Raw genomic sequence first — 17,018 nt, forward strand, 5'->3', positions numbered from 1 at the left:
AAGAGATCAATGCTTAGTGACTCTTATTCTATCAGAATTTTGTGGAAAACTCACTTTACAGTTAACACACACACAAAATGCAGCTGCAGTCTGTTTATTTCCCAATCTTATCAAAGTAGAGCACTAATATTTTATTTAAGGATGATCAAGGATTTATATGAAATTCAGAGGTAAAGTTATATTGTTATTGCAATAGTCTCCCTTTTATATGGGCTTCCCTACCCTTCCACCTCCATTCATATGTACAATAGAAGTTGGCTAGTATTTTTATGGGTAACATGACTTATTTCACCAGTTATTTAAAACAGCAGGATATTCAATTCACGCTAGAAGAAATCTTGGGTTCCCTTCCCCTCCTGAAGCTCAAGAGTTTTTACCACAAAATTTAGTTAGAAAAGTCAAAATGGACCAGACTCCACATGTATCGGATTTAACTAAAAAGGTAGTAAGTTGAATGTGCACTATTAGTTCAAAGACTTTTTTAAAGATTGCTTTTAGAGTTCAAAACATTTTCATATAAAATGTTGACAAAAATTAACCCCACCCCTCCCCAACATGCCTCCCCCACCCTCCCATCATCATCCTCCCAATGTCAAAATGATTTTTAAAGACGTTTTCCCCAACAATTGCACATTGAGACGTGGACTTAACAACATAACGCTTCAAGTATGTTTCATGCCAATCGTCAATAAGAGTCATAACATTACTGAAAAAAGTACACTTGTTCTTTTGGAAGCCTGAAAGAGACTTTCCATGGGAGTATGGTTAAACAACATTTTAAATTTAAAAAACTGAAAAAACCCCAAAATAAAATATACGACTTTCTTTGGACTTAAAGAAACAGTGTTAATAATTCCCATTTGAATATGAAGAAATAACCCCAGCAGGAAGCTAGTTTCACTGTACTGCACAAAACCATGTACATGAAACAATAAAACATACAGATACTACCGTTGTTCAACTGTGTATGAATATACTACATCTGGCATGTAAGCATACATGGGAAATATACTGGCCTCTCTGCAAACACGTTTTCTTAAGGCTGAACAAACCTTCGGATCCAGAAGTATTTCTTAATTGCATTCTCTTTTCATCAGGGTCAAGAGTTTAATTTCCCATAAAGAGGTGACTGTTTCATAATTAAATCATCATAATGAGATCACAGATCATTGATTTTAAACTATTTGTAAATTCTCTGGATTGCACAGGTATGCGAAATAGTCCTCATTTTAAGGAAGTGTACATGGAAGAACATTTGTTTTCACAGACAAGAAATCCTTCTGGAAACGCAAGCAGATTACTCAACAGGTACTGAAATTGGGAACCTATAACCACACATTTTATTTATATATATATATATATATATATACACACACACACACATATATATATATATATATTCCAACATGTCACTGTATAACGACGAAGATATTTTTTCAAAGAAAGGATTTTAATTTATCAGATGTAAAAAAAAAAGTCTAAGCAGACCATGTACTGTATGAACAAACAAAAATACTATGCCAACAGTTTTTATGGTAAAGGTATGTCACATACTGGCAGCAGAAGAGTATTGAAACTCGCAGTAATAAATAGCTCCAAATTAAGAATTTTCTACAACATTTCCTTAGAAAACAGGACCAGTATTCTTCCTTTTATGGTGATCCTGTAGAACACCTTCACTTTTATATATATCTAATATTATAACATTAAAACAGACACAAGAATGTTGATGACAAACAATGCTGGATTCAGAACAGTACACAGTAACACTTTTTTGTTACAAGTCCTACTGGTTTATTGACTAAGGCTAGACAGCAAGTCACAGGATCCTGTTTGGTGCATTTTTTACCATGGTCTAAGATCAATAAATGGATAGAACCAAGGACCTGTGGTCCAACCCACTGTGGCAGACTGGAGACAAATATTAGGGCCACTTTTTGGTCCCCCACTTCGTACCTTGTTTCCTGGAACTGCAGAAGTGGAAACAAGACTATAGTGTTTTAAGTGACTAGAGAAAGTCAGCAATAAGTGGCATTTTAACATGAGTAAGGTTACTAGGCTTGTGATGGTGCTGCATCAAAGGAGCATACAGGGAAACCGAGTACTTGTAACATCTGGTAGTGTCATTCCCTCAATGACTTTAGAATATATGTATGCAATAATAAATAGATCAGTTATGTAATAAGGCAGTGTGTTGAACATGCATTCGTCTTGTGGACTGGAACACCACAGAGAGATACATGATACCATACACATTCATTAAGAACAAGTTTTTTTGTGTTTTTTTTGTGTGGTTTTTTTTCAAGGCTATCCAGGCTAACTCTTCCAGAACATTTCCTTGGTGAGAAGAGCGATCCTCTGAGTCTTGTCACTTTTCCTCTCCTTTATCAAGAGATGATGACTGGCTTTAAAGAAAAATAAAGCTGAAGAGGGTTGGTTTATTTTTTTCCATTTTGGTTGCATCACTTTGAATGTTTTATTTAAAAAACAGTTTTTGATGCAGCCAGATGCTGTATCCTCAGGATGTTCCAGACGTTTCCAGGTAACTCTGTAGTTTACGGACTGTGGTTTTGTCCAGTGAGCAAAGGTCAAAGTCAAAGGTTGTGTTTGTGATATGAAAGTGTCCAGTTTCTTCTATAAGGTTTACGATCTGGGAGGAGAAAGAGAAAAAGAATATTTAGGTGAAAATCCCATCCTTTTCATATTTTTAGGATGTACTGCACAATTGAATGCTCCTACTAAAGTATTACTGTGTAATGAATATGAACAAGTCCACAAGACCACAATTCCAAAATAACAAATGGAACAAAATCAGAACCTTGTATGCTAAATTCCCCTTCCATCCCTCCCCTGAAGTTCTAGTAGTTTTGACAAAACAGAATCTTAATTCAAACTACACCTGTTTGTTCCCCCAGAACATAACAAATAAGGGTATCCAAAACTAAGGCCAAACTCCAGCTTCAGCTAACTTCCAGCTGGAATTAACACTTAACAATAATTATTAGCACTGCGAAGAGGTTTTTTTTTTAAATCTTAAAAGCCTTTCACAAATTGCTAACTAATTATTTTTAAAAGTCTTTGGGAGGCATGGAGCTAAAATTTTTGCCCAGTGCATTTATCTGGCTCATAGCTAGGAATTCTGTTATTACAGGACACGATTGGTATTAAATCTTTTGCAAGTACAAATATTTGTAACATGTTTACCTTTAAAGAGGAAAACAAGGTCAAAGGGTTTTACAAGGCAGAAATTGAGTACCACAGGCTAAGACAAAACGGTAAAAGAGAAGGAAAGAGGCACTGTCGTAAGCTACTGCAATAAATATACTTACATTAAAGCTAATTATATATCTGTGTATATTTAAATCGACTAATAGTAGATTGTAAACTGTTTGGGACAGAGACAGTCCTTTTATGTGTTTGAACAGCACCTAGCATAATGGAGCCCATGTCCACCTAGGGGCACCTAATAAAAAATAATAATAGATCTGTTTATAAAACGTCTTATGTATGTTTGGTGTCCGTTTTCCCATACGTGGTCTGGTTTACCGGACACTTTGATAATGTTATCAAGCTTGTTATGTAATATTTGGCCTTTGATGACTGTTGGGATCCTGTAAACTCTTGGAGGAGTGGAACAATCCTTACAAAATAGTTACCAGTTTAAAACAAAACTTCACAAAAACACAAATTCAGTTACAGTGGAAATCTCAACAGATCTTGCATCAATTGTTAATTCCAGGAATATCCACTACATCTTTTGGATTAACAACTCTACATCAAGTATGATATATTTTAAAGCAAAACAGGTGTTTAAAGTTAAACCACAAACTAATCTACTCAAGAAGAAAAGGGGAAACTCCTTTAGCTGGTGATGCAACATATTGGTCAGATTACCTAGTGTTCAAACATGTCCAGCCAGAAAAGGGGCGGTGGGGCCCTGCCAGGAATGGTGAAGGACATACGTGAGCGAGTTCATTTCACACTAAGGCTACGTCTACACTACACAGCTTTTAGCGACATGGCTGTGTCGTCACAGCTGTGCTGCTAAAAGTCGTGCAGTGTAGCCGCTGTTTGTCGGCTCTCCTGGCAACAAAAAAACTTCTACCCCCAACGAGCGGCGTTTGCGTTGTTGGCAGGAGAGCGCTCCTGCTGACAATGCACTGTTCATACTGGCACTTGTCGCAACAAAACTTTTCTCTTTCGGGTATGGGGGGGGCGGGGGGGTTTAACACCTCTGAAAGACAAAGGTTTTGTCATTCAATTGCCAGCGTAGACATAGCCTGCATAAACGATCATTTATATCTGGAAGGAGCAGTTATGCTGAAAGCTGATTTTCTATAAAATTTAACTCTGAATAAATGTATGCTATATGGCGTGTATCTAGACAAACTAGTCACACTTAGGAGAGCAATACCATTATTTGTTAAATGTTGACAGGGAGGAAGGGGCAAGTGATAGCTCATGGAATCAGACTCCACATGCACCTGCTTTCCATTAGGCAGAACCCCAAGGCACCTCTTTCAGCTGGCACACTGAGGGAGATGTGGTACCATGGCAGCTGCAATGCCAGTGAATCTACAATCACATGGATTATCTGGAATAAAGTCACAGAGGGAGCAGAGAGGACCGCTACTTCTCTCCACATTCTTTCCATCTCTATCTGTCTGGGAATTTAGAAATGCTCATTTGTCATGTCCATTCCACATGTTTAGCCACACCCAAGCTATACACAGCTCATTTAGTTGGGGTAGAGAATTCCTTATCCCAGCCCAAGAATCAAGTTATATGGAGCAAATCCTTGTTGCACAGGATTTGTTCCATTGTTTAGGAGTTAGCCCTTTTTCAACTACATTGTTTTTCATTCCCTGACTTCAAACATTACAACCCTAGCTTTTCTGAGTTGGATCTTTTTAAAAGTCAATGCCACTAAGTATAAGAAACTTCTGATTTGTCTAAAGAAACTTCATCTTCCGCTTTAGAGTTAATTCTCACGACTCATTTCCTAAACAGTGAGATGACTGGTAATTAACTGTGGTTATGAATTTCCTTGAAAAGAACACACACAATTGTCACGCTTACAGAATGAATTTCTACAGCAGCATTACTGAGGTCTTACAACTCTGTCTTGGCCAACTGGATTGTGCTTGGCAACCCAATAGTGTAATAAATAGTGGTTTATGGATTTTATAGAAAAAAAGCCTTCACACTCAGTTTTAGGATGAGAGGAAGCAGAAAAGAAGCAAACAGAAACATATATTTCATTTTCTGAGGAAGAGGAAAAATAACCCCTTTGTTTAGTATACTGAAAGAAAAAGGTTCAGTTCAAATGTCTATTTCCCCAAGAGTTTCAAATGCACTTGAAACTTCTTGGCACAATATCATTTAACCACTCTGCAAATGCAACTGTCAAATATTACAGATGTGAGGGGATTTTGGAACCTACAGCATGAGCAAAGAGTATATAGGTGAATTTAGCTCCCCGCTTTACAAGACTAATGAACTTAAACTATTTTGAAAAAAAATGTTGGTACATTTGACACTATAAAAATATTCAAGACGTTGCTTATCTTGAAAATGTGGATATTTGTGTAGAATTTTTTTCATATGGGCAACTGTTAAGGAGATTTCTTTAAATCCTGGATAGGTCAAGACTGGAGATATTTATGTAAATTGTTTCTTAGCCTGTAACTCTTATGGGCAAGGGACTCTGCTTTTGTATGCATTTGTAAACCACGTAGAACAATGGGGCCATGATCCTGATTAGAAGCTCTGGGTACTGCTGTAACAAACATTTTCTGCACATGCAGTTCTACTTTTGATTTAATGTTGAATTTTACCAATTTAGTATGAGACTTAGGTAAGTTACTCTTTCTGAATTTTAAATTACAGCCCGTTTAAATTTTATTCAGACAAACATCTATCAGTTTCACTAAAACTTTGCATCATACTGTGCACATTACGCTATGCTGTATTACAATACGTTTGCACACAATTACGATGGGCATATGGCCTAAACAGCTACACTGCAATTGTAAAGCCCTGCAGACCAAGCCCCTTGAGCCTGAGTCAGCTGATATGGGCCAGCTGCGGGTGTTTCATTGCAGTGTAGGAGAGCTCTTTTATTTAAAACCTGCAAGCTTTCGTGAGGTTAGATAATGGATTCTGACCCATCCCTATATGAAACAATCTGTTGTTATAGATGCCTTATTTTGTTTTTGAGCACACTATCTAAACTGTTGTTCCTTTTCCAACAGTAGAAGAAAAACACTCCGATTACAAATGATGGACAGAATATAGATTAGAATGACAAACCTGGTAAAAAATACAATAGTTGTAGTGCAATGTAAATAACTTATTTTAAAAAATAAAGCAGTGACTAGTCCAAAGACAACATTTGTTTAATTTCTCCTCCCATTTTTATTCTTTCAACAAATGGCTCTTTCTCCCTGTACCAGAGAGGAAGAGGCTGAGGACACTAATGCTAAATGAAATAATGTGGAGTGGGGTTGTGAATTAGAGGATTGGACTGCACCATTTGGAAACAAGGTAAAAGTGAGAGAGAAGAATGCCTCTCAGAATTAAAACTGCTCTTTCTAACTACACAAATTCTTTTTCCCCAGGTGGGGGAAAAGGTTCAGTTTGGATTTAAATTAGACCAGAACTCTGAATACCAAAAATCCAAGTTCAGATACTGCCCCTGGAATTGATTCTGGTTTATCAGCACTTCATTTAAAGCTGTGCCTCTCAGCTTCAGTTTTTTCACTTTGGGACTTTTAATCTAATACTTTCTACTTCATCTATCCATTTTATCATTAACAACGCACCCACCCACAACCTTTCCCATCTCCTCAGGTCCTGCACTGAAATTAAGAGCAAAATTTTAAATGATGAAGCAAAATACTAGATACCAGACAGCAAAAAACTGTGATATGTGGAAACTTCTCTCTTTTAGAGAGAGTCCTCAGTCCTCTCTTGTGACAGGAACATGGGAAGAAATCCAGCCTCCTTTTGTAAAGTTAGGAATGTAATCCACATCACTAATGCATCGTCTCCAAATACAACAACTAGCTGGTAATCAAGTTTATGTACATTGGGGAAGGTGAGAGGTAACCCTCCTTAGAAGAATTCTGTTTAATATGTTTCCCTGTGATACTGTGCCAGAACAGTACCCTTGGCTAACTTCCATAACAATATACTTGATTTTGAAATATAAAAACACTTAGGAGTGTTAACAGATGCATTTTTAAGAAACACAATACACTTTAAAAATGAGATTAAAAACCTCTTTTATTGAGCAGTATCTACTCCAGGCTTTTTAAGCCCCAGACTAAGTCATATAAACATTTTAACCCTATCCCTCATCCTGGTCTCAAGAAATATATCCACTGTGTCAAGGACACCTGATAAATCAGAGTGAAATGAACCCCAAAAGTTTTAAGGGATGTACAAAAATACATCAGGATAGACCCTGACAGTTCTATGAAAAGCTTCTAAAATTTTGGAGTTCTTGAGTGCCTGCCAACGAGAGTAGTGTTCATGACTTATAATATTAGCACACACATCCTTATACTATTCAAAAATACTAGAAAAAGAATAAAGGTTTAGATTAGTTGCCAGGAAGCCTGACAGTTATAATGTTAGAAACATAACATTAAAATGTTTTATTCCAAGTATCCAGGCAGCAAAGTCCAAAAATATCCCATTTGTGAGCTTTGCTTTTCTGCTTTAATGTACAATTCTGTTTACACAATGTTGCTCCAGCTCAGTTTTATCACCATCCATCATACCACAACAATTTATCTGTCTTAAACAAGAAAATGAGCATGTGTGCATGAGGGGACTAGAGTGCAAATGACAAACCCATTTTCGATGTATGGAGGGTTTTAAACCATTTGATAGTTCCCAGATTTGCAAGCTTCCCTCAGATGCCCACATTTTCAAAACTTGGGTGCCTCCTGAAATTAAGCACCTAAATCTGTATTTAGATACCTAAATGAATGGCTTGTTTTTCAGTGGTGCTGAGCATGAGTGATTTCCATTGATCACTCCCCATCCCTAGGCTTCAGAACCCAAGCTCCAGCCCGAGCCACAGCTTGAAAGCACGGTCTAAACAGCTATTTCTAGACCTCAAGGCCCACTAGCCTGAGTCTGTTAACCCACGCTGGGAGGCTCGCTCCCATGGACTGCGTAGACATACCCAATGGTGCTCAGTGTTTTGGAAAAGCCCTTAACTTTGACAGAACTATGACAGCTTACATGAGTGGAGGATGTGCCCCCTTGCACCTAAACGCATGCGGTAAAATCCTGGCCCATTGAATTTGATGGCAAAATTCCCAGTGACTTCAATGGGGTCAGGATTTCACCCATGGTGACTAAGTATGAATCCATTGGTCGAGATGTAAGCTTGAGTACTGGTAAATGGCCAACTTAATCTGCTGCTGTTTTACTTCTAATTGCATAAAAGCTGTTGCATTACTAAAAGAAATCTCTATCCCTTCCATTTATCATACATATTCCCTAGAAGAGAAAATGGGGAAGATTTTTTTTTTAAATGTGATTTTTGTTGTAATTTCTATTTGGTAGCACGCCCTCCCACCTCCCCCCACCCCCATACACAAATACTAGTAAATAGATTTCCCATGTGTCCCAGTTCTTGGTCATCTAATCTTTTGCATCTACAGTCTCCCTCTTGGCCACTTCATAGGTACCTTTAGCCTTAACTACCACCTTTACATTGATATTACTCAAATATGTATAATTTGACATCTATAATGTCATATAATAATACTCTTGTCTGCTCTCCCTGCCCCAAACTTGTGGACTCATCTCAGCTTCCTTCAACTAATTGTCTCTCAGAGAATTGCTTCTCTTGGGCAAGAGCAGCATCCTCGACCAGCTACATCTTTCTTTCTTTGTTCTTCAGCTGAGAACTCCTGTTTGCCATCACCATGCATCGACTTGGTAACAAGTAAGACTGCAAAACTTTCCTCCTTCTTCCATGGTCCTCAATTCTGCAAGGCTACATCTCTCATCAGATATTCAGCATGGCCTACAAGTATATCTGCTTCAACTTTAATCCCGCTAAAGTCCTGATCTATGCTTTCATTTCTTCTTCCTCTGACTTGCAACCCCTTTATGTCCCTGCTCTTCAGACCATCACATGCAGAATACTGCTGCTTACTCTCCTGTATACCAAAAGAGACCATAACCTCCTCCCAAAGAATCACAGAAGATTAGGGTTGGAAGAGACCTCAGGAGGTCATCTAGCCTAATCCCCTGCTCAAAGCAGGGCCAACACCAACTAAATCATCCCAGCCAGGGCTTTGTCAAGCAGGGCCTTAAAAACCTCTAAGGATAGAGATTCCACCATCTCACTAGGTAACCCATTACAGTGCTTCACCACCCTCCTAGTGAAATAGTGTTTCCTAATATCCAAGCTAGACCTCCCCCACTGCAACTTGAGACCATTGCTTCTTGTTCTGTCATCTGCCACCACTGAGAACAGCTGAGCTCCATCCTCTTTGGAACCCCCCTTCAGGTAGTTGAAGGCCGCTATCAAATCCCCCCTCACTCTTCTCTTCTGCAGACTAAATAAGCCCAGTTCCCTCTGCCTCTCCTCATAAGTCATATGCCCCAGCCCCCTAATCATTTTCATTGCCCTCTGCTGGACTCTCTCCAATTTGTCCACATCCCTTCTGTAGTGCGGGGACCAAAACTGGACGCAATACTCCAGGTGTGGCCTCACCCGTGCTGAATACAGGGGAATAATAACTTCCCTCGATCTGCTGGCAACGCTCCTACTAACACAGTCCAATATGCCATTGGCCTTCTTGGCAATGAGGGCACACTGCTGACTCATATCCAGCTTCTCATCCACTGTAATTCCCAGGTCCTTTTCTGCAGAACTGCTGCTCAGCCTGTCGGTCCCCAGCCTGCAGCAGTGCATGGGATTCTTCCTTCCTAAGTGCAGGATTCTGCACTTGTCCTTGTTGAACCTCATCAGATTTTTTTTGGCCCAATCCTCCAATTTGTCTAGGTCACTCTGGACTCTATCCCTACCCTCCAGCATATCTACCTCTCCCCCCAGCTTAGTGTCATCCACAAACTTGCTGACGGTGCAATCCATCATACAGATCATTGACGAAGATGTTGAACAAAACAAGCCCCAGGACTGACTCCTGGAGCATTCCGCTTGATACCAGCTGCCAACTAGACCTTGAGCTATTGATCACTACCCATTGAGCCCGACAATCTAGACAGCTTTCTATCCACCTTAGAGTCCATTCATCCAAACCATACTTTTTTAACTTGCTGGCAACAATACTGTGGGAGAACGTATCAAAAGCTTTGCTAAAATCAAGATATATCACATTCACCGCTTTCCCCATATCCACAGATCCAGTTATCTCATCATAGAAGGCAATCAGGTTGGTCGGGCATGACTTGCCCTTGGTGAATCCATGTTGACTGTTCCTGATCACCTTCCTCTTCTCCAAGTTCTTCAAAATGGATTCCTTGAGGACCTGCTCCATGATTTTGCCAGGGACTGAAGTGAGGCTGACCAGTCTGTAGTTCCCCAGGTTCTCTTTCTTCCCTTTTTTAAATATGGGCACTATATTTGTCTTTTTCCAATTGTCTGGGACCTCCCCCAATCGCCACGAATTTTCAAACATAATGGCCAATGGCTCTGCATTCACATCGGCCAACTCCCTCAGCATCCTTGGATGCATTAGATCTGGACCCATCGACTTGTGCACATCCAGCTTTTCTAAATAGTACTTAACCTGTTCTTTCACCACTGAGGGCTGCTCACCTCCTCCCCATACTGTGTTGCCCAGTGCAGCAGCCTGGGAGCTGACCTTGTCTGTGAAGACTGAGGCAAAAAAAAGCATTGAGTACTTTAGCTTTTTCCACATCATCTGTCATTATGTTGCCTCCCCCATTCAGTAAAGGTCCCACACTTTCCCTGACCTTCTTCTTGTTGCTAACATATATGCAGAAACCCTTCTTGTTACCCTTCACATCCCTTGCTAGCTGGAACTCCAATTGTGCCTTGGCCTTCCTGATTACACCCCTGCATGCTTGAGTAATATTTTTATACTCCTCCCTAGTCATCTGTCCAAATTTCCGCTTCTTGTAAGCTTCCTTTTTGAGTTTAAGCTCACCGAAGATTTCACTGTTAATTCAAGCTGGTTGCCTGCCATATTTGCTATTCTTTCTGCACTTTGGGATGGTTTGTTCCTGCGCCCTCCATAAGACTTCTTTAAAATACAGACAGCTCTCCTGGACTCCTTGCCCCCTCATATTAACTTCCCAGGGGATCCTGCCCATCAGTTCCCTAAGGGAGTCAAAGTCTGCTTTTCTGAAGTCCAAGGTCCGTATTTTGCTACTCTCCTTTCTTCCTTTTGTGAGGATCCTGATCTCAACCATCTCATAGTCACTGCTGCCTAGATTGCCACCCACTTCTACTTCCCCTACCAATTCTTCCCCGTTTGTAAGCAGCAGGTCAAGAGAAGCACGGCCCCTAGTCAGTTGTTCCAGCACTTGTACCAGGAAGTTGTCCCCAACACGCTCCAAACACTTCCTGGATTGTCTGTGCATTGCTATATTGTTCTCCCAGCAGATGTCAGCGTGACTAAAACCCCCCATTAGTACCACGGCCTGTGATCTGGAAACTTCAGTTAGTTGTCCGAAGACAGCCTCATCTACCTCATCCTTCTGATCCGGTGGTCTATAGCACACACAAACCACGACATTACCCTTGTTGCTCTTGCCTCTAAACTTAACCCAAAAGACTCTCAACAAGCTTTTCTCCAGTTTCAAACTGGAGCTCTGAACAATCATACCACTCTCTTACATACAATGCAACTCCTCCACCTTTCCTCCCGTACCTTTCCTTCCTGAACAGTTTATACCCATCCATGGCAGTGCTCCAGCCATGTGAATTGCCGCACCAAGTTTCTGTTATTCCAATCACGTCATAGTTCCTTCATTGTGCAGGGACTTCCAATTCTTCCTGCTTGTTTCCCAGGCTTCTTGTGTTCGTGTACATGCACCTAAGATAACTAGCTGATTGCCCCACTTTCTCAGTATGAATCAGGAGGCTTCCCGTCTTGTACCCTCTTCCTTGTGTTTCTCCAATCTCTCTCCATAGTCCTTCAATTCCATCCTAGGTTCCACTTCAAAACTGCCCTCATTTTTAAAACCCTACATAGACAGACTCCGGTTTCTCTCTCCCATATTTCCTCCCTCTGCTCCTCTCTAATATGGACCGATCAAAGGCTTCTTTAAAGGTAAAGTCCTGTTACCAACAATCAAGGCATTAAGAGATTTTTCTATATGAAGTTACTACTATAAGTAAGTCCTGGTGTCAGAGAGGGTTTGCTAACATAGAAAATGGGTAACTACTCTTGCTCTTTTTTCTAGTTTAATTGGACGGCAGAAGCCTTTTGTGGCCAATATTTTACAACTCCTAGCTACATCAGCAAAATAACATTTTACCGCTGTCTTGGCCTGAATAACCCTTCCATAAATTCAACTTTCATTGGACCTGTACTAACAGCCTGGGGCACATTCACAGCTCAGGGACAGGATTTGTAGAACAACAATCTCACAAGGTGCTGGATAGTATTGGTACTTAATAAACCTAACTTTTATAACAGGAGTTCATCAGGCACTAAGCCAGGTTGAGACATGCATTATGGTATCATAATCACACTCTTCACATGCATTATGAAGCAAAGGTCAAAGAATGAGTGCTTTCAATCCTCTGAAAAACTCAATTAGTATAAAACAACATTTGCCCTGGAGAATCTTGAAGTCAGTTTATAATTCATGGGGTTTTGTTTTTACATTTCTTTACTCTTCGTAGTCAGAATGGGAAGTTGAGGATCCCCATTTAAATTCTGTCACTCTTCAAAGGGTCCCCATCCTGGTTTTCTAACAAGGGAGTCAGGAATCAAAGCAAGTAACCTCTCCAACACAAGTGATGCTCCAATATCAGACACAAAAGGTGCTTCCATGACTTAAACCACCATCTTTCCACCAATGACAGAAAACTCACCTCCATAAGAAACTTCAACACCATTAGGCCAAGAAGAGAAACAGTAAAATTACTGACACAACTTGGACTATCCTACCCATTTCCCTATTTATTTTTTTGGCTCACTTTCACCTCCGTCTCCTGTTTGTGTTGACGGTTTTAAAGATGGTTTAAAAAATTTTTCACTTGCCACTTCCAGCCCCCTAGGTCCTATGCTGTGATGAGTTATGCAAGCCCTTCTGGAGTTGGTCTTTCCCACCATTTTTCTTGGTGAGAGAAGCTCCTTCAATTGGCAAAGAAGAGCAAATGAACACTAGCGGCAAAGTGTGATTGGAAACAGCAATATGTTAAAGACATACTAAACTTGGACAAGAATAAACTTAGAAATTAAATTTGACACAGTCAGCCGGGGTCCTGTTTAACTAGAAATATCCAAATCTGAGATCTTCTATGTTATACTGAACTTGCACTACTTTCTGATGATCAGTCACAAAAGAATGTGTGAGCAAATATGCACTCATGGATTAATGCTGAAGGTCTGTAAAGTATTTTGTTATTATTATGCAAGTGTTGAGAAATTTACTGAGTGATTGCAATCAATTGGAAGTGGTAAAAATCTCAATAAAGTGCCTATCACTGTATCTAATTGTATCTAATTGCTGTAAACATAATAAAGCTATCTGTCCTACAATTACTTCTGCTTTGTTAATAACGTGAATTGTTTCATCTCTTGTTTCATCCATTTGTAATCCAACAGTACCTGACAATGCCGAGATCACTGAATGCAGAGAGAATATAATGTAAGTCATTTCTTACCACTATATAATGCTATCAGAGTATTTGAAGCTTTTTTAGTTCTGACCAACTAGTTTACACCAAAGTAATCAATTGTCTCCCATGACTGAGGAAGATTAAGTAATGATATACTGTGTTTTACCATAAAGTGACATTTGTTTTCATGATTACTCTTAGAAACTGTATTTACTTGCTTTTCACCAAGGATTTCATCATGGTTTTCCAAAAAATAAACAGGATTCTTGCCCAATTGTACAATATTTCTATTCATTTTGCCCTCCAACAGATCATATTTTATTGGCCTGTGTCCAATTTTCATGAATCAGCGGCTTGAGAAATGTACTGATCAATATTGTAAATTAGTGACAACATTTAGCTCAAATAAGCACCATTTTTATATCTCTCAATAAATCTGGAAAACTCAAGGGGATCGATTCCAACTCAAAAGTGTGCTCGTATGTGGCAATGGAATAAAAAATGTGTGTGATATAGTTCTTTAGGTCATATTAACATTCTTAATAGGCAATATATTATGCAGTCTCAGGCCTGAGAACTCTGAAGTCAGATTATAAAGCTTTAGGTTAAAAGAGGAAGAACAGATTTGGCTTCTTGACTTTGCTGAGCACTCTGATACTGCACAAGAGCTCTCCTCACCTGTTGCAGTACATGCCTTTCCCTCAATGTCATTAATCTTCTGTGGAGCTCTACTAGTTCATCGAGATATGCCTGAAAACAATCCCCCCCCCAACAAAGAACCTGTTAAGGAATAGTTGTGTATTTCCACAAACTCCAGAGTTAGTACAGAGTATTTACAACAGCATTTGTATTCTCATTTGACTTGTTCTCTTCGGTTTGGCAAGGGAACTAAACATTTAACTCCAACCAACTAATCAGTATGTGATCCAAGCAACCACCAGTTAAACCTTTTTACTTCATAATGCTGAAAAACTTTAAGGGGCCTTTGAAGTAATTTCACTATATAAGATATTTAAAAGAATTTCACAAAATCCTGTTTGTTCTCCAGTATGACAGAAGTTTGCATTCTATCACCAAGGGCCATTTTTGAAATTGATGAGCCACTGAATCCTGAAGAGCAAGTTGAATAATGGGCAGGAGGTTTTAAGATGCATGAAAGCACGTGTAAGAAAAAGTGAGCCGGTTATTCAGAGGGGATCAAACTCCCCCCCAACTCTCTTGGAACTTAAACACTAATTCACATTCGGGGCAAATCCTTCCACTCCCTATCACAATAAAACTCATCTACATCTCATCTCATCTATGGCTGCCTACTAGCATTTATGAAGTAACACATGGGTACCAAACCTGGAGGTCACAGCTTCCAAGGGAGTTGAAAACTGGTCTGAGGGGGAGGGGGCAGAGGGTCATAATCATCCTTCCTCTTTTCAGGGTTACTTTTTTTCCCCATTGTAACACATGATCATGGGATGGAAAAGATTGAGAACTGCTGGTCTAACAAAGCAGTGCTACGTTCTAGGTCATAGACAATCTGGGAATGGGAAACCAAATTAAGAGTCTCAGACTCATGGTAGCACAACGAGGTTACTACTCGTAAATTCTAAACCATTTTGGGGCACACACTGGGAGGTTACACTATGTTAACTAACAAAACATTAAAACCCATGTTAGAATGCACTTAACCATGGCCAGATGACAAATTTAAGCACGATAATCCCTCTGTATGCTGAGTGCTAATGTATGCTTAGTGTAATGCTAGTTAATGTGTTATATCACACTCTCATTTCCCAGTGAACAGCAGCCCTTGGAAAGGATTCTGTAAAATATTTCTATTGATTGCCTGAGACTTATATTGCAAGATCTTTAGTGTGGGAACTGTCTTTTATTTGTTCTATAAAGCACTATGCATATTTGTGGCACTGTATACATAAAACAAACAATAGGTGGTAGATCCCCAGCCAGCTAAATTTGCCAAAGCTTTGAGGGGACAATGCTTACAAAGAGAAAAAGAGAAAAGCACACTGCTGTATTTAAGAAACACTTAGAGCAAAGATATAGTAACCAGTGAGTTTTCTGTTTTGTAACAAAAATAATACTGTAAAAGGGATGTAGAAGAGAAAATATAATAACTTAATGAGGCTTTCTAAATACTTTATTGCCATCACACTCATATTTACCTTATCGCAATCACCATTCTTTATTTGTTTATCAGATTTACTTTGTTTTATTGGACTTTTCACTTCTAGAATCTGGAAAAGAAACAGAAAATGCTCTAAGTATTAAGTGCATCTTTGGGCTGTATGAATTTTAAAAAATTAAGAAAACATTTAAAAAATGCTGTTACATAAAAACAAAGAATATAAAAATATCTGCAGGAAACCACAACCAAGCCTTGCAAATAACCCTTCACAATCTTTGACCTAACAAAGCTACTCAATCTTCTTTTTTTTTAGAAGTAACTTACATCACAAAATGCTGAATCATGAAGAGATGGTTATAAGAGTAATACTGATACTAAATAAATTGATTCTATATCATTTTAAAGTTTCCTGCACTGTTTTTTGTATCGTCTTCATTTGAACCTTGGCAGGTTAAGAGGTCTAAATTTTTGAATATATGCAGAGTGCTGAGGCAAACTCTACATCCTTGGTAAAGACTACATGCATTTAATGTGCAGTATGATTAATATGTTTTCTTATTATCTTTATTGTTGTCTGCCTTTTCTGAAGGATACAGTTTTTGAAATGTAGCTAATCTAGTGTTTGGACGAGCTGCAATTGTGCAAAGAGAGTGTTTAATCAAAGATAATGATCACGCATTGACATAGCACCTTTCATCCAGTATGATTACAAGCTACTTTACAAACTTGGGCCTACAGAGTTATATTATATACCCATGTCTCTTCATCAAATGCTGAAATTTAGTCACCTCTAGGTAAAGGATGTGTCAAATAGCCAAGAGTACACAATGCTACTACATGACAGTTTTAGGACAGATGTGAGGAATGGGATTGTTTTCCATTTGAAACTGAGTTTACATAATCAGATTATTATTACTTAGTTTGGAGTGTGGCCAGTTGCTGTGAAAAGTGTCATGGGCTGTTTAATGGTCACAAATCATTACGTTTTCTGTTTTACACCTCATCACAAAGAATATCTCTCCAGTAGCACAGTTTCCCCTAACAACGTGCTGGGTTATCATAACA

General features: G+C 39.1%; 1 protein-coding gene across 2 annotated transcripts in view; it reads right to left on the reverse strand.

Moving 5' to 3' along the window:
- Nucleotides 1–1,523: 1,523 nt before the first annotated feature.
- MLLT3 (MLLT3 super elongation complex subunit) overlaps nucleotides 1,524–17,018 on the reverse strand; it is a 218,135-nt gene continuing 202,640 nt past the window's right edge. Inside the window, exons 10-12 of one of the 2 annotated variants that reach the window (XM_074953456.1) lie at nucleotides 15,991–16,062; nucleotides 14,492–14,563; nucleotides 1,524–2,650 (exon numbers count right to left, since the gene is read on the reverse strand). In XM_074953456.1, coding sequence (XP_074809557.1) covers nucleotides 2,519–2,650; nucleotides 14,492–14,563; nucleotides 15,991–16,062 — 276 coding nt within the window. In that variant the 3' untranslated portion in view covers nucleotides 1,524–2,518. The remainder of the gene's footprint in view (nucleotides 2,651–14,491; nucleotides 14,564–15,990; nucleotides 16,063–17,018) is intronic. The other variant, XM_074953458.1, reaches the window with a different exon arrangement.

The sequence above is a fragment of the Natator depressus genome, chromosome 5 (genome assembly GCF_965152275.1).
Source record: "Natator depressus isolate rNatDep1 chromosome 5, rNatDep2.hap1, whole genome shotgun sequence".
NCBI lineage: Eukaryota > Metazoa > Chordata > Testudines > Cheloniidae > Natator > Natator depressus.